We start from the raw sequence: 23,799 nt of genomic DNA on the forward strand, positions 1-23,799 counted from the left end.
CTGCCATTGATTTGCCCACTCACCCAACCTGTCCAGATCATTCTGAAGAATCTCTGCATTCTTGTCACAGTTCACCCTTCCACCCAACTTGGTATCGTCTGCAAACTTTGAGATGTTACATTTTGTTCCCTCATCCAAATCATTAATATGTATTCTGAATAGCCAGGGTCCCAGCAGCAATCCCTGTTGCAGCCCACTAGTTACTGCCTGCCAACCTGAAAGCACCCATTAATTCCTACTCTTTGTTTCCTCTCTGCCAACCAGTTTTCTATCTATCTCAACACACTTCCCCCAATCCCACGCGCTTTAACCTTGCATGATAATCTTTTATGCGGGACTTTGTCAAATGCTTTCTTAAAGTCCAAATATACCACATCGACTGGCTCCCCCTTGTTAACTCTCCTAGTTGCATCTTCAAAGAATTCCAACAGATTTCTCAAGCATGATTTCCCCTTACAAACCCATACTGATCTGTCTAATCCTGCCATTGCTTTCTAGCTGCTCTGCAAAAAGTCCTTGATAATTGATTCGAGAATTTTCCCCACTATCGACGTTAAGCTTACTGGTCTATAATTCCTTGTTTTCTCTCTACCTCCCTTTTTGAATATTGGAGTGACATTCGCAACCATCCAATCTGCAGGGCCTGTTCCAGCATCTATAGAACCCTGGAAGATGACCATCAATGCATCCACTATTTCAAGAGCCACTTCCTTAAGTGAGATGTAGGTTATTAGGATTTATACACCACAATGCCATCAATTTTCCCAGCATCATTTCTCTACTAATATTGATCTCCCTCAGTTCTTCTCTCTCATTAAATTTTCCATTCTCCAACATTTCTTGCATTTGATTTGTGTCTGCTTTTGGGAAGACAGAACCAAAGTATGTATTCAGTTATTCAGCCATTTCTTTGTCCCCTATTATACATTCCCCCATTTCTGTTTGTAGTGGACCTACATTTGTCTTCACCAACATCTTTCTCTTCACGTATCTGCAGAAACTCTTAGTGTCAGTCTTCATTTCCTTGCAAGCTTACCTTTGTATTGTATTTTCCCCCTGTTAATGAATCCCTTGGTCCTTCATTGCTGAATTCGAAACTGCTCCCAATCCTCAGACCTATGATTTTTCTTGGCCAATCTGTATGCTTTCTTCTTGGGTACTATCTCTAATTTCCTTTATAAGCCATAGATTGGCCCGCTTACCCAGTTTGCTTTTGTGCAAGACAGGAATAAACAAAGACTCTTAATGCTAAAGAAATCTGATGTTGCTGACATTTCTATTTACCAGGCCAATTTTCTGTGTAAGTTTTGGTTGCATTGGCAGGTTAGAGGATTGATTGAATGGAGTGATTAAAGTTAGTGACCTTTGCTCAATTCTATGCGTGTTAAATTTAATTGATTACATCACCAGTCAGTTTCAAATCATTTTATGTGAACATGTTCTTAAGAACACAAGTTAATAAGAGTGCAGGGGGCTACCCAATGAAAGGTAAATGTATTTAGTGGACAACTGGCTTCATTTTGCAATTGACCTTATCACAGAACTAATCCTATTGTCATCATTCAACTTAAGTCTCCACTACATTTCTGGAATTAAGAATCTAATGATGACCATGAAACCATTGTCAATTGTCGGAAAAACACATCTGGTTCACTAATGTCCCTTTAGGAAGGAAATCTGCCCTCCTTACACGGTCTGGCCTACATGTGACTCCAGGACCACAGCAATGTGGTTGACTCTCAACTGCCCTCTGAATGGCCGAGCAAGCCACCCAGTTCAAGGGCAACTAGTGGTGGACAATAAATGCTGGCCCAGCCAACGATGTCCATGTTGATGAGCAAATATTTTTTAAAAATCGCATTTCTTGAAAAATCCTTGACATTTCAAATGGCTTATTAGGGAACACATATGAGTTCTATGACCAACAGAATGAAATATATTTTTAGCACTCAGTCACAAGCTTGCAAGGAAAGCCATCACCTTCTCAGGGAACTAGAGATGGTCAATGAATACAATGTTGCCAGTGTTGACATAACCTGTGTGAATAGAGACAATAAATAGTAAGATTATTCCATTTCAACACTCATGCATTAAGAATTCACTTCCCATGATGCCAGTTGGCCTTGAATTCATAGTTTTGTATCATAGAATCCTACAACGCAGAAGGAGGTCAGTTGGCCCATCGAGCCTGCACTACCCACAATCCCACCCAGGCCCTACCTCCATAACCCCTTGCATTTACCTAGTCCCCCTGACACTAAGGGTCAATTTAGCCTGGCCAATCACACTAACCCATACATCTTTGGACTGTGGGAGGAAACCCATGCAGACACGAAGGGAATGTGCAAACTCCACACAGACAGTCACTCAAGCTGGAATCAAACCCGTGTCTCTGACGCTGTGAGGCAGCAGTGCTAACCAGTGTGCCACTGTGCTGCCCTCTGCCTTCTCCTGAAAGTGTTGGCAAAGACAACATCTTTTCAATCTCATGAGACCTTCTGTTATTTAGGAAATGTGGCAGCTAACTGCACACAACAAACATCTACAAATTAGATTAGTGTTCAGATCATTTGATTTTTAAAGATTATAGTTGCAGGATAGATATTAGTTAGGACTTTGGGAGAGCTAGTTTAATGGGTCTTTCCTCAATGAAGGCCTTCTTATTTTTTGTTCTCTTGCGACAAGGTCAACATTTGTTGCTTATCCATAATTGCCTTTTAACTGAGTATCTCACTCGGTCATTTCAGAGGGCTGTTAAGAGTCAACCACATTGCTGTGGCTCTGGAGTCGATGTTTAACTTTATTTATTAGTGTCACAAGTAGGCTCACTGTAATTAGGTTACTGGGAAAATCACCTAGTCGTCACATTCCAGCACCTGTTCAACGCACCTAACCAGTACATCTTTCAGATTGTGGGAGGAAATCAGGGCACCCAGCAGAAACCCACACAGTCACCGGGAGAATGTTCAGATTCCGCACAGGCAACCATCCAAGCTGGGAATCGAACCCTGGTGCTGTGAGGCAGCAGAGATAACCACTGTGTCACTATGCTACCCCATAGGCCAGACTAGGAACAGATGGCAGATTTCCTTCCCTAGAGAATATTAGTGAACCAGCAATCAATTTTTTTTACAATATAGTTTCATGGTCACCATTACTGAACCTATTTTTATATTCCAAAGTTATGAACAGAACTCAAATTCCAACCCTTATCCGCAGAACATTAGCCTTGGCATCTGAATTGCCAGTCCAACGATGGTACCACAACACCTTCTGCTCCTTCCATAATCTACGGGAGCCTAGTCAGTATATGTATGAAGGTGCTTGAAATGGCCAGGCCCAAATCATTACATGTGCCCAAGATCACCAAATAATAGTTTGGAGGAGAAATGGTATCTGTTCCCCCCTTCCATAGACTATGAATGCTGAACTTTACCCTAGAACCATAGAAATTATACAGCATAGAAAGGTGCCATTCAGCCCATCTTGTCCATACCAACCCAAAGATACGCAGGTGCTCTTTCTAATCCCTCCTTCCTGCACCAGCCCATAGCCCTGTAGCTTACAGCATTTACGGTGCAAATCCAAATATTTCTTAAACAAGTTTAGGGTCTCTGCCTCCACCACCAACTCAGGCACCAAATCCCAGACACTCACCACCCTCTGCATAAAAGAAGTGTTTCCTCATCTCCCCCCTAATTCTGGCTTTTGAGCTCTCTGCCAAGGGAAACGTGCTCCTCCTATCTCTCTCTACCCCTCAATTTTTAATACCACAATCATGTCACCCTTCAGCCTTCTCTAATCCAAGGACTGTTCCAAGCTTATCAATCTCTCTTTGCAACTACAATTCTCCAGCCCTGGCAATATTCTAGTAAATTTTCTCTGATTTGATTTATTATTGTCACATGTATTGGAAGACAGTGAAAAGTATTGTCTCTTGTGCGCTATACAGACAAAACATACCATTTATAGAGTACAAAGGGAGAAAAGAAGTGAGAATGTGCAGAATATAGTGTTACAGTCACAGCCAGGGTAGAAATCTGGTTTAGTGAGTCCCGCAGTGTTAGAAAGCTGGTTTATTGATTGAATTAATTTGCGTTATTATTTTCACAGACATTGGGATACAGTGAAAATTCTTGTGCACTATAACAGACAAAATATACTGTTCATTGAGTACATGGGGGAAGGAAGAAGAGAATGTATAATATAATGTTGCAGTCATAGCTAGGGCATTGAGAAAGATTAGTTTAATATATGGTAAGTCCATTCAAAAGTCTGATGGCAGCGGAGACAAGCTGTTCTTAAATGGGTTGGTACATGATCTCAGACTTTTGTGTCTTTTACCCAACGGAAGAAGGTGGAAGAAAGTATGTCCAGGGTGCAATTAGTCTTTGGTTATGCTGGCTGCTTTTCTGAGGCAGCAGGAAGTATATGAAGTGTCAATGGATGGGAGGCTGGTTTGCGTGATGGATTTGGCTATGTTCACAGCCCTTTGTAGCTTCTTGGAGTCTTTGCCAGAGTAGGAGTCATACAAAACTGTGATACATCTGGAACAGATGTTTTCTATGGTACATCTATAAAAATTGGTGAGAGTCGTAGTGGACATGCCAAACTTCCTTAGTCTTCTGAGAAAGTAGAGGCGTTGGGGGACTTTCTTAACTATAGTGTCAGCATGGAGGGACCAGAACAGGTTGTTGTGATCTGGACACCTAGAAACTTGAAGATCTCGACCATTTCCACTCCATCACTGTTGATGTAGACAAGGACATGTCCTCCACTACACTTCCTGAAGTCGATAATTATCTCCTTCATTTTACTGACGTTGAGGGAGAGATTATTATTGTCGCGCCATTTCACCAGATTCTCTATTTCTTTCCTGTACTCTGTCTTGTCATTGTTTGAGATCCAACCCATTATGGTGGTGTCATCAACAAACATAAAATGGAGCTGGAGGGGAATTTAGCCACAAGGAGTATAACAAGGGGTTGAGGAAACAGCCTTGTCGGTATCGGTGTTGAAAATAGCCATGATGGAGGTGTCATTGCCTATCCTTACTGATTGCACTGTGTGGGTTAAGAAGGCTCAGATCCAGCTGAGGGTGGAGCTACGGCCCAGGCCATGGAGTTTAGACATGAGTTTTGTAGGAATAATGGTCAATAAATAGGAGTCTGACATAGGTGTCTTCGTTATCCAGATGTTCCAGAGGTTGAGTGTAGGGCCAGGGAGATAGCCTGTGCTATGGACCTGTTGCAGCGATAGGCGGGCAAACTGTAGTAGATCCAGGCAATCTGGGAGACTGGAGTTGATTTGTGCCATGACTAACATTTTAAAGCACTTCATCATGATGGAAGTCAGAGCACTGGGTGATAGTCATTAAGGCACACTGCCTGGCATTTTTTTGATATAGGAATGATGGCCGTCTTCTTGATGAGGTAGGGACCTCCAACAGTGTTGGAGAGGTTAAAGATGTCTGGAAATACGTCTGCCAGCTGGTTCACACAGGATCTGAGTGCGCATCCACGTACAATCCGGGCCAGTCACTTTCCGTAGGTTAACTTTCAAGAAGGCCGATCTGATGTCTGCGACAGTGACCTTGGATACTGGTTCAGATGAGACTTCTAGGGCATTTGAAGTCCTCTCACTGACCTCTTGCTCAAAACAGGCACAGAATGAGTTAAGCTCGTCAGGGAAGGGTGCATTGTTGCTGACAGTTCTACATCTTGTATCCTGTTATGCCTTCATCTTGTATCCAGTTATGTCGTGTAGACCTTGCCATAATCGTGGGGGTCGGTGTGGCTAGCCTGGGACTCTCGCTTGGTCCGGTACTGTCTTTTGGCATCTTTGATGGTTCTCTGTACATCGTATGTGAATTTCTTGTATAGATCAGGTTCACCCGATTTGAAATTCAGTAAGCAGTGGATATCCCTGTTCATCCATAGTTTCCAGTTGGGTAACACATGGATTTTCTTCTTTGGTACACAGTCTTCTACACACTTTCTAATGAAGTCTGTTACTGTAGTGGCATACTTGTTCAGGTTGGTCACTGAGTTCTTAAATATTGACCAGTCCACTGACTCGAAGCACTCCCGTAGGAGATCATCCAATTCCTCAGACCAACATTGCACAATTTTCTTTATCAGATTCTCTAGCTTCAGCTTTTGCTTGTAAGCTGGGAGCAGGAGCACAGCCTTGTGGTCTGATTTGCCACAGTATGGATGGGTGATAGAGCAGTCGGCATGTTTGATGTTTATATAATGTGGTACTGGATGTTTGTGCCTCTGGTGGGGCAGGAGATGTCTTGATAATATCTCAGTAGGACACCCTGGAGCTTGGCCTGGTTGAAGTCCCTGGCCACAATGAACAAGACCACGGTACGTTTATCTCAAGGCTGTTTGTTGTGGTGCATATTTCATCCAGCGCGATCTTCACGTCTGCATGGGGTGGGATGTAACTGCTGTCAGGATAACGGGGTGAACTCCTGCAGCAGGTAATAGAGGCATTTCAGCATCAGGTATTCTAGGTTCAGGGAGCAGAAACTCGCCAGTGCTGCTACACCTGAGCACAAAGAGGTGTTGATCAGGAAGCAGACCCCACCTCCCTTAGCCTTGCCTGAATACGGTCCATTCGGTGGATTGAATTACCCTCTGGTTGTAGTGCACAGACTGATCAATTAAGAGTGAGTCATATCTCCATGAAACAGAGCACATACCTGTCTCTCAGTTCCCTTTGAAAAGTGAGTCTGGCTTTAAATTCATCCAGCTTGTCTTCCAGAGATTGGACATTTGCCAGGCGTAAGCTGGGGCCTCGGAACTATGTTGTTTCAGTCTTACCTACAGGCCTGGGTTTCCCACGTTTTCTGGAGCGGCTGCTTCTGTTTGGGCCTGGGAGATAGTGTGAGTAGTCTGCGGCATCAAGGGTATAGCAGTGTCCAATGAGGTTATTCACTTTGGTCGGTGTGTGGCTGGAGGATTCGTTGCCGCAGTTCCTGCATTGGCAATCGGGTCTGCGTGGTTAGATGTTCCGGGTCGCTGTTGGTTTGACTTCAGAGGTGGGAGATGTTCAGACCACACTCTGGTGTGGACGGATCGAAGGCCGCTAAGTGGATGGGCTCTCTGGGATTGTAGTTGTGTGTGAGCCAATGGCTAGGTCCATGTATTAAGGTGCTCCAATTCACTGCCAGGTTAGGGTCTTCATTTGGAAGTCGGAGGATCCCTAGACCAACAAGAAGATTGAGAGACTGGTGTTAGTAATTTTTAAACGGCGTGAATTGATTTTTAGCAGTGTGGGCTGATTGTATGGGGTTGGGCGGGGGAAGGGGGAGCTGTGTTGGCGGGAATGCTTGGGGCCTGTGGAAGGTCACGGTGCTCCAGGTCAGAGGGGTTGGGGGCTGGTGGAGTGAAGACTTTGGCTCCAGTCTGCCCTCTGCACTCTCTCCAGAGCAATTCCTTCCTGTAATGTGATGACCAGAACTGCACACAAATGTGACCTTGCACAGGTCAGGGCTGGAACCTGAGACCCTGTCATCTGCTTGGTTGATTATATGGTAGCTTTACTAGCTGAGCTATCAAGGTGCCCTTTGAGAGGATGGAGATTTCAGGAAGTCATTATGAACAAGCATTGGGTGAGGTATCCAAAAGGCAGTGAGCAAACAACAGTCTGATTGTTTTGTGACAATTGACAAGACCTGGTCTTCCTCTTAATTCCAGTCTTTCCAGCTGAAATAGTGATTTAGTTGTACTTCCTTCAATCTCTAATATGGATAAGTATATATCTGGTCAGGTTCCTGCTCAAGAAGAAAAGATAGAAGCAGGTATAAGCTATTTACCTGTCCAAAGACGAGCAGATTAGGTGGATTGGCCATGGTGAAAAAATGTCCTTTAGTGCCCAGAGATGTGTATGTTAGGTGGAGTAGCCATGGTAAATGTATGGATAAGGTGGGGGAGAGGTCCTGGGTAAGATACCCTGTCAAAGAATCGGTGCAAACGCTATGGGCTGAATGGCCTCTTCTTACACTGTGGGGTTTCTATGATTATATGATAAGGCCCTTTGAGCCTCCTCTCCCATTCATCAAATCATGGCTAATCTTCAGCATCACCTTCATTCTTCCACCTTATCCTCATCCCCTGATACTGCCTCTGAAAATTCAGCTTTATTCACATCCTGGATTAATCAGCAGCCAAGCACCAGAAAGACAGGAAATTCTTTCAAATGAGATCAGTCTTTATACCAAGGAATAATCTTTATTTAATATCCACTCGCAATGGTCAAGGTAACCCGTTGGTTTGGGTACCCCAGACACTTTGGGTATGGTGTACCATCCCCTGCTGGTGCATGGGAAGTTGTTCAGGCACTCAAATCATGAACTAGATTTGAAATCTTACATATATTTTTGTTTTGGATAGGAATAGGAGGTTGAACATCAGCAAAAATCAATCAGTGCTTTCCCAATGGCTATTTCAATTATTTCCAACGTTGTTCTTTTTTCCTTTGTCCATTTAAGTCAATGGCAACAAAGAACAAAGAACAATACAGCACAGGAACAGGCCCTTTGGCCCTCAAGCCTGCACTGATCAGGTGTTCTTTACTAGACCATCCGTTTGTATCCCTTTATTCCCAGTCTGTTCTTGTGGCTATCTAGATAACTCTTAAATGATCCTAGCGTGTCTGTCTCAACCACCTTGCTTGGTAGTGCATTCCAGGCCCTCACCACCCTCTATGTAAAATACGTTTCTCGCATATCTGTATTGAACCTTGCCCTCCGCACCCACCCTGAACCTGTGACCCCCTGTGTTTGTCATTTCCAACCTGGGAAAAAGCTTCCAACTGTTCTCCCTATCTATGCCCTTCATAATTTTATAAACTTCTTTAAGGTTGCCCCTCAACCTCCGTCTTTCCAGGGAGAACAAACCTAGTTTACTCAATCTTGCCTCATAGCTAAGACCAAGCAACATCCTGGTAAACCTTTTCTGCACTCCCTCCATATGTCATAGAATCATAGAGGTTTACAGCAAGGAAACAGGCCTTTCGGCTCAACTTGTCCATGCTGTCCTTTTTTTTAAACCCCTAAGCTAATCCCAATTGCCCGCATTTGGCCCATATCGCTCTGTACCCATCTTACCCATGTAACTGTCTAAATGCTTTTTAAAAGACAAAATTGTACCCACCTCTACTACTACCTCTGGCAGCTTGTTCCAGACACTCACCACTCTGTATGAAAATATTGGCCCTCTGGACACTTTTGTATCTCTCCCCTCTCACCTTAGACCTATGCCCTCTAGTTTTACATTCCCCTACTTTTGGGAAAAGATATTGACTATCTAGCTGATCTATGCCCCTCATTATTTTATAGACCTAATGTACTCACAAGTTTGTGAGATCGGGATCATATTTTCAATTCTCTGTGTTGTACCTTGTACCATTTTACATTGCGGTGCAGAGAATTAAACTGAGCCAAGCTGGGAAAGCTGAAAATATCACAGGCTGAAGAGGTGGGAGATCAGCCAGAAATTGTTATCTGGTGACTTCTAGAGAAAGCGATTGGATGTTGGAATGAGGACAGGATTGGAATCAGTGCCGATGCGCTCTCCTCTCCCAGTGGTTGCAATTCGTCCACTAAGCTCACAAATGAGAAGCGGCGAATTGAAGTGGGACTTGGAGGGTTGTTAGACTGGAGGCTTGTTTATGTCCACAAGCCCATAAGACATGCTACAAAAATCAGAAAGATCAAGAATCATAGATTCATAGAATCCTTACAGTGCAGCCCATCGAGCCTGCACTGACAAATATCCCACCCGGCCCTATCACCATAACCCCACATATTTACCCTGTTAGTCCCCCTGACACTAAGGGCAATTCCGCATGGCTAATCAACCTAAATCGCACATCTTCTAGAGATCTATAAAATAATGATGGGCATAAGTCAGCTAGATGGTCAATATCTTTTCCCAAAGTTTTTAGACTAAAGGGCCTAGGTTTAAGGTGAGAGGGGAGAGATATAAAAGTGTCCAGAGGGGCAATTTTTTCACACAGAGGGTGGTGAGTGTCTGGGACAAGCTGCCAGAGGTAGTAGTAGAGGCGGGTACAGTTTTGCCTTTTAAAACACGTTTAGACAGTCACATGGGTAAGATTAGTATAGAGGGATATGGGCCAAATGCGGGCAATTGGGACTATCTGAGGGGTTAAAAAGAAGGGCAGCATGAAAAGTTGGGCCGAAGGGCTTGTTTCCATGCTGTAAAACTCTATGATTCTTTCAGACTGTGAGAGGAAACCGGAGCACCTGGAGGAAACCCACGCAGACATGGGAAGAACGTGCAGATTCTCACAGACAGTGACCCAAGCTGGAAATTGAACCCGGGTCCCTGGTGCTGTGAGGCAGCAGTGCTAACCATTGTGCCACTGTGCCGCCCCAGGTTTGATATTGAAGGGAGCAAAATGGTTGGCTGGGCATGTGTCAAGATGAAGATGCTGGCTCGGATTCCTGTGCAGAGTTGGTTAGCTGTCACACGACAGGGTTAATGTTTGCCCCGGTCAGTTTAGCTCCCTGTGGCAATGAGCTGCAGCTGTTACTGCAGCATTTGATCTGTCAGACATCGAGACGTTGTGATGTGTCTCTTTAGCCTTCGGTTTGTGAAGGTTGGAGCTGATAAACTCTGTTAATAGGCAGCATTGTGATGAATGATACTGTACCTTTTTAAAAGCTTTCAGCCTGGGCACATTGATTTTCTTAATCAATTTGTTAAATCTTATTTTGTGTCAGCCACCTGCAGTCCTGTGCTGTCCCCAGCCAAAGAAACATCCTCCGATTCTCGCTCAAAGCACTTTGCAAAGAACGGATTGCTCTCACAGTGCAGTCAATAACAAGGAACATCAACATTGTGCATTTATATAGTGCCTTAAACACAGCAAAATGTCTTGAGGTTCTTCATGGAACAGCAATTAGACACAAATTGTCCCTGAGCCAAAGAAAAGGAAGAATTAAGAGATGTGACCAATAGTTTGATCAAAGGGGGAGGTGCTAAGGAGTGTCAGAGGGTGAAGGGGAGGAGGGTACACACAGAGTTGATGTATGGAGGGAGTTGCAGGGAATCTGAACAGACAGTTGCCAATGGTAAAGTGAAGAAAATCTAAATGTACCCAACCTAATCAGCAATTATGGGTCATAACACCCAACCAGTGTTGGAAAGTGATGGCCCACTGGAATTTTGTCTGTGTAAAGCTCAACTGTACACTCTGGAAAACTGTGTGGAAATCTCTGGAGCTCTCAGGATGTGCCGTGAACAAGTCGCTGCAGGCCAATCCCAGTGAACTCAAGAAAGCCATGCCCCCTTTTTCACAACACTGACTGCCATAAAGCGGGGCTGTTTAAAGGGCCCAGTGACAGTTACAGGCCTGGGAGAAAGTAAGTGGATGGGATTTGGGTGGTTGGGAGGGTTAGTCGGATCGAGATGAGCGGAGGGAGGGGGCGTGGAGCTGGGTCAAGAGGAAGGAGTTGGGATGATGGGGGAAAGGGGGGAGTTAGTCATATATGGCTGGTGATGAGGGGAGTCTTATGTGGAATTGGTGAGGGGATTCTGAATGCCCTGCGAGGGAGGGGGGGGGTGGCGGCGGTGATTAATCAGAAGGTGGGGTTCCAGAGTGTGCAAGGCTGTCTGCATCTTTAAAATAGTCATGTGGAAGTTAGGAGTGGTTTTATTTCTCTAACTCTTTCAGAGTATAACACTGGCAAACCATCCAAAGTTAGCCATTTAAATTATTTTGTTGGATGGTTCCCAGTGCAATCTTCCAGGGGAAGCCAGCACTTCTGGGTAATTTCCACCTAAATCCTTACCTGGGAACTTTAGAGAGGGATTCCCCAGCGCATCTTTGGAGTACCCCCAAATCTGACCGTGAGGAGCCAGGAAGTTACACAGTGACAAACTGCTTATGCCCCTTCACCACCCACTTTAACACACAGACTGTCCTCCTCCCTGTAGGCATTTTCCAAGCACACATTTCCACTGCTCTAAAAGGTGGTGTGAGTGATATCAACCCATTGGACATACATGACCTTTCATTCCAAACCAACACACACCCACCATTGGCCAGTCAACAAGTCCATCTTCATCTTGTACTGCCTTACCAGGCCAATGAGAAAGCTAGCATGGCCTTTATTAATCAATTGGAAGATCCTTTTAGGTTGGGCTATCCTTTCCTAATGCCTTTTTTTTGTGTGCCCAGACTATTTTCCTCCAGAGGCCATGTGCAGCACAGTTTAATCTGGATTTAATTCCTGGAGACTCAAGGGCATTCCAAGAGACGGCATGGTGGCACAATGGTTAGCACTGCTGTTTCATAGCACCAAGGCCAGGTTTCAATTCTGGCCTCAAGTCACTGTCTGTGTGGAGTTTGCACATTCTCCCCATGTCTGTGTGGTTTCCTCTGGGTGCTTCGGTTTCCTCCCACAGTACAAAGATGTGCCTGGGTTAGGTTGATTGGCCATGCTAAAATTGCCCCTTAGTATTCTGAAATGTGTAGGTTTGAGGGATTAGCGGGTAAATATGTAGGGATATGGGGGGTAAGGAGTGGGTGGGATTGTGGTCAGTGCAGACTCGATGGGCCAAATGGCCTCCTTCTGCTCCGTAGATTCTATGAATTTCAAGTGAGTTGGCAGCACTGCATCTCAGGCACTTGCCAGTCAACAGCCTGAAGTACAAAGTACATGCGAATAGATTTAATGGTTGACCATAGATTCACCCCTGAGCTACTGTGCAAAGTGTTGACACAGCATTTGTACCTCTCCTGATTTCATGCCTGGATCAAGAACTATCATCTGTTGAAATGTGGTTCCAAGGCCACATCCTCTTGCCTATTGGTGCAAGGTGGTGGGGAATCACTGCACGGCCTGTCACTAACCAGCTCTGAAGAGCAGATTTACACTCGGATCATAAAACTGCCCCACTAAACTTCCATTAGACCGTGCCGTACGGCAACAGCTGAAGGATCCACTCAATCACTGTCTATGTTTCATCTGTTTATGAGAAAACAGTGCTGGCCTTATCAGAGATAATTCTCGGACTTAGGTTACTGCTCACAAATAACGCCGTGTTATTTTGTTTGAATGGCTTCCATCTGCCGTCTCAGTACTGGGAGACTTATAGCACGGTCTGAAATTCATGCCCATCAAACAGCCATCCTTTAGTCTGAACTAATTCACAAATCAGTCGTTCTGTTATCCTGTGCAGGATAGGCTCAGTGTTGCACCAGCTTAGACTCAACAAACCCTTTTCGATAAATTGATTCCACTTAAACTGTAACCCAGAAACACATCTAATTGTCTCTGTATTTATACTGTCTGCTTTAGTGGCTGTGCTTAAAAACTTAAAATCATACAGTTATACAGCACAGAAAAAGGCCCTTTAGCGCATCATGTCAGTGTTAGCCATCAAATACCTGTCTATTCCAGTGCTGTTTTCCAGCACATGCACCATGGCCTCATATACTATGGCATTTCAAGTGAACCATAGAAAAATCATAGAATCCCTATGATTGGAAGCCATTCAGCCCATCGAGTCTGCACCAACCACAATGTCACCCAGGCCCTTTTCCAGTAAGCCCACATATTTACCCTACTAATCCCCTGACACTAGGGTCAATTTAGCTTGGCCAATCAACCTAACCCACGCATCTTTGGACTGTGGGAGGAAACCGGAGCACCCAGAGGAAACCAATGCAGACACAGGGAGGATGTGCAAACTCTGCACAGACAGTGACCCAAGCCAGGAATTGAACCAGATCCTTGGTGCTGTGAGGCAGCAGTGCTAACCACCCCGAGTGCTTAACTTATTCCTTGGCATTTTGGGGTGAAAAGGTTCTGATGATTTATCTTCTGACTCCCAACTTTTTACCCTCTGACTCTAATCTGAAAGTTTTGCTGAGGTGTCCTATAAAGTCCTGATTAATAAGGAACTCATAAATTTAATTTGCCGATCAAAATATATGACCTACACAAGTTCTAGGCACGCCATTGTTCCCAGTGTTCATGCTACAGGAAGGATTTTAATGTTTGTTCTATTGGAAACATTAGAAAATCGCTATCTTGGTTCCCATAATTCTGCATTCATTAATTTGAAAGGACTGAAAATCAAGTTCACGATCTGGTGATACATGAGTAACGTTTCCTTGCCAGTAATGTGGACTCAGAAAATGGAGTAGAAGGATAAGCAAATGGATTAGATGAATTAAGTCATGAGCATAAACACTAGCTTGGTCCTATTGGGCTAAATGATCAGTTTTTTTTCTTTTAATTTTCATGGAATCTGGGCAAGGCCAGCATTTAATGCCTAGCCCTAATTGCCCTGGAGACGGCGGTGAGCCACCTTCTTTGAATGGCTGCAGTCCATGTATTTTAGGTATGCCCACAGTGCTGTTAGGGAGGGAGTTCCAGGATTTTGAATCAGCAGTGCTGTACATTCTTAGCAATTACATAGTAACATAGAAACTAGAAGCAGGAGTAGGCCATTCAGATCTTGGTGTCTGCTGCATCGTTCATACTGATCATGGCTGATCATCGAATTTGATATCCTGATCCCCCTTCCCCCCCCGCCCCCCATATCCTTTGAGCCCTTTAGCCCCAAGACTCCTTGAAATCTGACAATGTTTTAGCCTCAACTACTTTCTGTGGTAGTGAATTCCACACATTCAGCACCCTCTTGGTAAAGAAATTTCTCCTCACCTCAGTTCTAAAAGATTTACCCCTTATCCTCAAACTATGACCCCTAGTTCAGACTCCCCCACCATCGGGAACAATCTTTCTGAATCTCCCCTGTCTAACCCTGTTAGAATTTTATAAGTTTCCATGAGATCCCCTCTCACTCTTCTAAACTCCAGTGAATATAACCCTAACAAATTCTCCTCATATGTCAGAGCTGCCATCCCAGAAATCAGCTTGGTAAATCTTTGCTGCGCTCCCTCTGAGGCAAGGACATCCTTCCTCAGATAAGGACACCAAAACTGCACACAATACTCCAGATGTGGCCTCACCAATACCCTATTCAATTGCAGCAAAATATCCCTTTTCCTATACTCAAATCTTCCCGCTATGAAGGCCAATATACTATTTGCGTTCTTTACTGCCTACTGTACCTGCGCACTTACTTTCAGCAAATGATGCTCGAGGACACTAAGGTCTCGTTGAGTATCCACCTCAATTTAAACCCATTCAAATAATAATCTGTTTTCCTTATTTGCTACCAAAGTGGATAACCTCACATTTATCCACTTATACTGTACCTACCATGCAGATGCCCACACACTCAGCCTGTCCAAACCTGTGTAAAGATTTACCTAATTATATGTAAAGATTAAGTAAACTTCTTAAAGATGAGGTCTGTGCATGCACGCACCTGTATCATAGTGCACACATGAGGGAGAAGGGAATAGGCTGGGAAGGAGTAAATAGAGTGGGGAAAAAGCTTGTATGGAACATGAACACTAGCATATTCCATTTGGGCTGATGGGGCTGTTTCTGTTCTCTAGATTCCATGCAATTCTATGCATGCAATTACAGCATGGATTTCAATGCCTTTTAGCTTTAGTAATATCATTTTCACCCGTCCCTGCACAGCAGCCTAGAAAACATAGCTGAGCATGGGTTAGGAAATAGGCTGTCCATTGCCCTGGTCACCCATTTTGAAAACTGTTGCAGTTTTTAGTTCCAGCAATTCTACACCTTGAGAATAAATACAGGTGAGGCAGTTCTTTTGGCCCATTCACCTAGAATGCTTCCAACTTTCTCCATCACAATGTCCACTAAAGTGATTCCAAGGTTTTGCATCCATTATCCTTCCTATAAGTCCATCTGACTTGTTAATCAATCTTTATGTGGAGCATTTCCTCCTCCTGAGATCTTTCCAAACTGTCCTGCCAGTTTTAGCTATGCTGTCTTATTAAAATACCTTGGGTTACCTTCAAGTCATGCTCAAGATTTATTTTATCTATATTGTTTAATATCCCATACTTCTACAAATTTTCACTCTTGTTCTCTTCTCTCGGAGAGCTCAAGTTTGATCCGCACAGCAACAACTGTATGTACCATCAACAAGATGCATTGCAACAACTTATCACAAACTTCATTTGACAGCACCTTCCAACCCTATCACATCTACCACCTAGAAAGACAAGGGCAGCAGATACATGGGACCACCACTACCTTAAGGGCAGCATGGTCAAGTTGGGCAGAAGAGCCTGTTTCCATGCTGTAAACCTCTTTGACGCTATGACTACCTGCAAGTTCCCTTCCTTAGGGCGACTGTGGTTAGCACTACTGCTTGACAGCTCCAGGGAACCGGGTTCAATTTGTCTGTGCAGAGTCTGCGTGTTCTCCCCGTGTCTGCAACAGGTTTCCTCTGGGTGCTCTGGTTTTCTCCCACAGTCTGAAAGATGTCCTGGTTAGACGCATTGGCTATATTAAATTTTCCTTCACTGTTCCCGAACAGGGGCCGGAGTGTGGCGACTAGGGAATTTTCACAATAACTTCATTGCAGTGTTAATGTAAGCCTACTTGTGACACAAATAGATCAACTCTAAAAACTTTAAACTTTAAAAAAAGCTTTAAAAAAGTCACACACCAGCCTAACTTAAAGTTAAATTTATTTATTAGTTAAAGTAGGCTTACATTCACATTGCAATAAAGTTACTTGAAAATCCCCTAACTTGGGACTATATTGGCATTCCTCCACTATTGCTGGGCCAAATTAATCCCGCAATTCCTTCCCTAACATCACTGTGGGTGTACCTACATGCCATGGACTGCAGTGATTCAAGAAGGTGCCTCACCACCACCTCCTCGAGGGCAGTTAGACGTGGGCAATAAATGCGCCAATCAAATCCCTTAAATGAATAACTAACTTAACTCTTTGGTTCAGGGAGCAACATTGTGGCACTTCTCTCTTTAATTTCATAGTACCTTCAACTCTGCCTTGCCTGTCAGTGCTCAAGAATGACCATAATACTCGAGGCGTGATCTGACTAGAGAACAGTGCAAATTAAATAACACTTCCTCTAACAAGTAGTTCACAAGTGAAATCCAAAATATCTGGCCCTCTTTTTCAGCACCAAGTACCGAGAATGCTGATGAAGATAATCATCGAAGTTCCCCCCAGTGTCCTGGCCAAAATTTATTCCTCAACCAATATCTCTCAAAGCAGGTTATCTGCCCATTATTACATTGTTGATATGTGGGAATTACTGTGAACAAATTGGCTGCTTTTCTTTTCTTTCATTACAAGAGAGACTATACTTAGAAAGTATTGGCTATAAAGTTCTTTAGTACATCCTGAAGTATTGAAGAAGACTGTATACAAAGTTCAAAAAAAAGCACAGGAACAGGCTCTTTGCCCCTCCAAGTCTGCGCTAATCATGATGCCCTTACTAAACTAAAAAAAAACTTACGCCCTTACTCGGCCTGTATCCCTCTATTCTCTCCTTATTCTGAACCCATCCAGATGCCTCTTACATGTTGCTAAGATGCTTGCTTCCACCACCTCCTCTGGCAGCGCTTTCTAGGTACCCACCACTCTCTGTGTGAAAAACTCCCCCCAGCACATCCCTTTTAAGCTTTCCCCCCTCACCTTGATTCTGTGCCCTTTGTAACTGACATTCCCTGGAAAAAAAACCCTGACATTCCACCCTGTCTATGCCTCTCATAATTTTGTAGACCTCTAGCAGGTTTCCCCTCAGTCTCTGTCTTTCCAGTGAAATTTGTTCATGTTCTTTTTTTGAATTCGTAATAAGGTTATTTTGGACCTCAGTACACCTGCACATCATACACAGAAGCCAAGTCAATGAATGAGACAACTTCAACCTTGCATTGTAAATAAAGCAATTTCCAAATGACTTACTGGAGTCCAATTATGGAATCATCTCTAATAGTGGCCATTACATTACTGATTTGTATGGGTGTATCAGTCCCAAGGAGCTTCTTATAACACTGGAGTCAGGTTATTTTACTTGTAGGGATAGCTTTGACAACACTGTCATCATCAGTGGCAACCTCCATAATAAATATATCCATGCCATTCAAATCCTTTCATTCAAAAAGCTCTGTGGCCTTGCCCTCTGCTCCCAATCTCTGCAACTTCCTCCCGACCTACAACACTTATGAGATTTCTATGCTGCTTAAATTCTGCCCACTTGCACAATTCCAATTTCTATCATTGTTAGTCGTTCCTCTGGCTGCCTAGGCACTAAACTCTGGAATGCCCTCCCTAAACTTCTCCATCTTTCTACTTCTATCACTCTCCACATTAACACTTTTTTATTTTGCAAATATTTTGATCACTGCTTTGGAGAGTCATACAGATTGAAACATTAACTCTGTTTCTCTCTGTAAAGTTCTATCTGTAAAGATGCTGCCAGACCTGCTGAGTTTTTCCAGCATTTTCTGTTTTTATTTCTAATATCTCCCCATGTGTCTCTGTTTCAAATTTGTGTCTCATAAGCTCCCATAAGGCGCCCTGATCATGGGAACAGACCATTCAGCCCTTTGAACCTACTCACCATTTCATGAGATCATGGCTGATCTGCGACCTAACACCTTAGACTCACGTTTGTCCCATGTCCCTGATAGAATCTATCAATCTCAGATGCAGGATGAACAACTGATTTCGCACCAATTGACATTTGTGGGTGAGAATTCTAAAACCTCTACCACCTTGAAGAATTGTTTCTGAATTTTACAACTGGTTCTAATTCTTTGATCGTATCTTCTAGTCCGCGACTTCCAACCAATAGAAACAGTTGCTGGAAAATCACAGTGGGTCTGACAGCATCTGTGGAGAGAGAATAGAGCCAAGCTTTCAAATCCGGCTGGTCATCCAGACTTGAAACATTGGCTCTATTCTCTCTCCACAGATGCTGTTGGACCTACTGAGAGTCTCCAGTGTTCTCTGTTTTCATTTCAGATTCCAGCATCCCTAGTATATTGCCTTCACAATAAAAGTAGTTTCCCTCTATCTACCCGTCTATTACCCTAAGCGACTTCAAAGGTGACATATAGATACTCAGATCTATTAACGATGGTGGAAGAGGTGTGGTTTCTGGCAACTTTGAGGCCTGTTAACATCATTACAATGATTGAATGTGGAGTTGCCGGCTTTGGACTAGGGTAGGCAGAGTAAGTAGTCTCACAATACCAGGTTAAATTCCAACAGGTTTATTTGGTAGCACGAGCTTTCAGAGCGCAGCGTCTTCATCACCTGATGAAGGGACAGTGCTCTCAAAGCTCGTGCTACCAAATGAAGCTACTGGACTTTAACCTGGTGTTGTGAGACTACTTACTGTACAATGATTGAAGTAACTTTTGGGACACTTCAATGTCTCGAATATAAAATTGAAAACTGACCCTTGCTCTATCTTTAAAGAAAACCTTCCGAAAGTTGTGCAAAGGTTATGGCAAGAGCATATCCAAGTATTTTTTTAAATGTGTGATGTTTTCTGCGCCCACCACTCTTTTAAACTGTTACCCTCTGGTGGAGAAAAGTTATTTTTCTTAACTGCCTTCTAAACTTTCAGCTAATTGCTTTATATCTACAGCCCCTGGTTATTGACATCTCTGCTAATGAAATCACACTCATTCACACCCTCCTTAATTAGGTACACCTCGATTAAAGCTTTCCTCAGCCACTTGTTGCAAAAAAAACAAACCCCAGCCTATCCACACTTTTTGTCACAGCTAAGACTAGCAACCCTCTGCAGAATAATTTCTCTTAACTTCACCATCTGAGTCTTAAATTTGAAAATTCCAGTTCCTAACTGGGCTCAATGGAAATGGTTCAGTTCTCTCCTGACCCCATTTACCTGATTAAAACCATTCTCTTTGGATAACAGCTCCCATGAAAAATCACACGGAATAAACATAGTATTTTGTTAATTTGAAAAAAGTGATTTTGAGGATTGTGGGGGGTGGGGGGGAGGGAGGTTTAAATGAATTAATAGAAGGTCCTTCTTTGAGAATCTTTCCTTTACCAGAGGGAAAAGGAGGGGTGGGGGGAAGGTTCAGGGGCAAAGTATTCACTCATCCTCCCCAGCCCTCCAGAAAAAGATCTTATTCAATGAGTTACACCAGTCTCTGGATATCCCAAAACACCTCAGAGCTGACAAAGTAGAATCATAGAATCCCTATGGTGCAGAAGGAGGCCATTCAGACAATCAAGTTTGCACCGATTCTCTGACAGAATATCTTTACCCAGGTGCCCACCCCACCCTATACCCATTTACCCCTATAATCCTCCTAACCTGAACATGTTTGGACACTAAGGAGCAATTTAGCATGGCCAATCCACCTAACCTACACATCTTTAGACACTAAGGGACAATTTAGCATGGCCAATCCACTTAAGGCGTGCACCTTTGGAATATGGGAGGAAACCCATGCAGATGCAGGGAGAACATGCAACCTCCACACAGACAGTCACCCAGTAATGGCTGGAATTGAACCCAAGTCCCTGGCACTGTGAGGCTGCAATGCTAACCACTGTGCCACCGTGACACCCCATGGTAGGGCAGACAGCATCTTGGGGTACCTACGACAGTCCAGCACTCCCTCAGTCACGCACTGGCGTGTAATGGTTACTGAGTTCAAGCATCTAGACTGGAGTGGAGCACTGGATTCAATCAATTCAAGTTATGTTAAAAACTTTGGCTTACTGAGTAGATACAGGTGCAGGGAACTTCACTATTACAGTTCATTGAAGATTTCTACATTCACTGTAAGTTTGGTGGTCAGAAATACTACTGCCAACAACCTGCCAACTCCTTTTGTTTTATTCTGGATAAATAAATATCAGCAAATACTCATGCATTTTGCATCTTGCACGCTTTAAAAAATAATAATAAATAGAACAGTCCACTAGAAGAAACAAATTGCCAATTTCCTTTCGCAAAACACAAGTCAGACTTTCTGCTGAGAATTTTTACAAGCTCGTTTGTCTCTCAGTTACGGTTATCAGGTTAATCGAGGCTCCCCCCTTTCCCTAACCCTTGCACTCCCATCCCAATGCTGGAGGTAAACTGGAGTTTTAAGTAATGCAATTGTTTGTTTTTTTTGCATTCATTTATAAAGCAGCTTTGAAAGAGGGGAAGAAGAAGAGGAGGAGGAGGAGGTGAAGAAGAGGAATCAAGTCAAACTTGGGTCACCAAGGCTTTCCGGTTCGGCGAGCTCATAGATTCTGGGTGTCCACTGTCAGTGGGACAAAAACCATCCAACATGTCATTTTGTAGAGCGCAGAAATTGTCGATAAGGTCATCTTCCAGCTCAGTGCTTTTGTCAGTCACTGACTGCGTTTTGGGACTGGGGGGCAGGTAAGGGCACGTTGTCACGTGCGAATACTGGGTCTGATCCTCACTCTCGATCCCCCTGTGGTAGAAGTAGCTGAAATTGGAGACTATCACAGGCACGGGCAAGGAGATGGTGAGCACACCGGCAATGGCACAGAGAGATCCCACAATCTTGCCTCCCAAGGTGCTGGGGTACATATCTCCATAGCCCACGGTGGTCATGGTGACCACTGCCCACCAAAAGGACTCGGGGATGCTGGTGAAGATAGTGTCCTTGTCTTCGGACTCAGCAAAGTAGACAGCGCTGGAGAAGAGGATGACCCCAATGAAGAGGAAGAAGATGAGGAGGCCCAACTCCCTCATGCTGGCTTTCAGTGTCTGCCCCAAAATCTGCAGACCTTTGGAGTGCCTGGACAGCTTGAAGATCCTGAAAACCCGGACCAGACGAATGACCCTGAGGATGGCGAGGGACATGGCTGGCTGCGCCACCCCGCGCTGCCTGGCAAACTCGGTGCCCAGCGCCACAAAGTAAGGGATGATGGCCACAAAGTCGATGATGTTCATGATGTTCTTGAAGAAGCCAGGCTTGCTGGGGCAGACGATGAACCGCAGGAAGAGTTCGAAGGAGAACCAGCAAATGCACATGGTTTCCACCACAAAGAATGGGTCATGGAAAGGGTTGCCCATCTCCTCCAGGTGGGTGCTGTTGCCCCGGTGGGGGTGGAGGGGCAAGGTTGGGTCCAGCTCGTCCTGGAATTCAGGCAGGGTCTCCAAGCAGAAGACCACGATGGAGATGAGAATCACCAGTACTGAAATGATAGCAACCACCTTGGCAGGGGGCGAGCTCTCGGGGTACTCGAAGAGCAGCCAGAGCTGCCTTTGGAACTCGTTGGTGGGCATGGGCCTCTCTTCTTCCTTGATGAAGCCTTCATCCTCTCGGAAGCGGGTCATAGCCTCGTCCCCCAGCTCGTAGAACCTCAGCTCCTCCATGAAGACTTCCAGGGAGACGCTGTTTGGTCTCTTCAACCGGCCCCCGGACTGGTAATAGTACAGGATGGCATCGAAGCTGGGGCGATTCCTGTCGAAGAAGTACTCGTTCCGCAGGGGGTCGAAGTAGCGGATTCTCCTCTGGGGGTCCCCCAGCAGGGTGTCCGGGAACTGGCGGAGCGTCTTGACCTGGGTCTCGAATCGGAGCCCGGAAACATTGATGACCACTCTCTCGCAACACTCGCCTTGGCCCTGCCTGCACACATCGTAGCGCTTCTCATAGTTACACAGGGACTTTTCCATGGTCTCCGGGGTTAGGAGGAGAGGAGAGGAACCTTCCTTTCCTCCGTTACTCAGAAGTGTGGCATTGCCATGTTGCTTGCCGCTGCTCAGTCTAGCTCTGAGCCACAATCTCTGCTTTGGTAGAAAAAAAGAAGTGGGGTGGAGAGACAAGAACTCCTTGTGTGTGTAATGCGTGCTGGAGATTTTTTTTACAATATTAAACAGTATATCGTTTTGCAGCCAGCCCCTCCTCGGGAACAAGATCAAGTTTTCAGCCAACTCTCTCTGATGGCATAAAAATAAACCAGCCAGGAGACGCCTCTTTAACACTATCGATACTTCATCCCAAGAACCCACAAGCTCCCTCTTCCCAACATTCAGATTACAGTGGCTTTGTGATTGCTTTTTGTTCCCTCTTGTTTATTTCCTCCCTCCTGGATTTATTTGTTTATTTATCTAATCCTTTATTTCAAATTCTTGTTTTCTCTCTTGTGCTTACTCTTTATTTTTTAAATCTTGCCTGCCTCTGACAGCCTGCTTGGCTCACCCTCTGCTCGCTGGCTTACTTGCTGCTGGTATGTGACATTTGAATCTCGTTTCTTGCCTGCTTCAGTTCTGAATGTGTATACATTTGTAAATCTTTCCTCCCTTTGAAACAACTATTTATTTGCCCCAATTTAAGCAAGAAGACCTTAATACAAGGGCTGACAAAGATTGCACCAGACAAGTTCAACTCAGATAACGTGGCTGTAACTTGTGCCCTCATAAGTACATCAGATTTTGTCTGCAATTTCCTGCGTATTGCTGATAGCTGTGTGCATCCCTGCTGGTGTTACATTGCATATCTGGCATGGAAAAAGTCCAAAGTATAGTAAAGTGTATTTATTACTCACAAATAGGTTTACATTTTCACTGCAATGAAGTTACTGTGAAAATCCCCTAGTCCCCTGGTTAGGGTGCATTGACCCAAACAAGTGCCAGACTGTGGCAGCTAGGGGAATTTCAGAGTAACTTCTTTGCGATGTTAACGTAAGCCTTACTTGTAACTAATAAATAAACTTCAACTTTAGTCACCACCGTCCAGCATCTGAGGGACACTGAGAGAGAATTTAGCATGACCAATTCACCTAACTTGCACATCTTTCAGACTGTGGGAGGAAACCGGGGCACCCAAAGGAAACCCACACAGACATGGGGAGAACATGCAAACTCCTCACA

At 44.3% G+C, this 23,799-nt stretch overlaps 1 protein-coding gene across 1 annotated transcript; it reads right to left on the reverse strand.

Moving 5' to 3' along the window:
- Window positions 1–20,777: 20,777 nt before the first annotated feature.
- Window positions 20,778–22,694, reverse strand: LOC145361673 (potassium voltage-gated channel subfamily A member 3-like). The gene has a single exon (XM_080217568.1). It carries the CDS (start codon window positions 22,600–22,602, stop codon window positions 21,157–21,159), a length of 1,446 nt encoding a protein of 481 aa, XP_080073694.1. The 5' UTR covers window positions 22,603–22,694; the 3' UTR covers window positions 20,778–21,156.
- Between the last annotated feature and the right edge of the window lie 1,105 nt (window positions 22,695–23,799).

The sequence above is a fragment of the Carcharhinus amblyrhynchos genome, chromosome 35 (assembly GCF_965287045.1).
Source record: "Carcharhinus amblyrhynchos chromosome 35, sCarAmb.v2.hapA, whole genome shotgun sequence".
NCBI classification, from domain to species: domain Eukaryota; kingdom Metazoa; phylum Chordata; class Chondrichthyes; order Carcharhiniformes; family Carcharhinidae; genus Carcharhinus; species Carcharhinus amblyrhynchos.

Bases quoted from the DNA above. Each gene is read 5' to 3' on its own strand.
- LOC145361673 (XM_080217568.1), bottom strand. From the start codon at position 22,602: ATGGAAAAGTCCCTGTGTAACTATGAGAAGCGCTACGATGTGTGCAGG.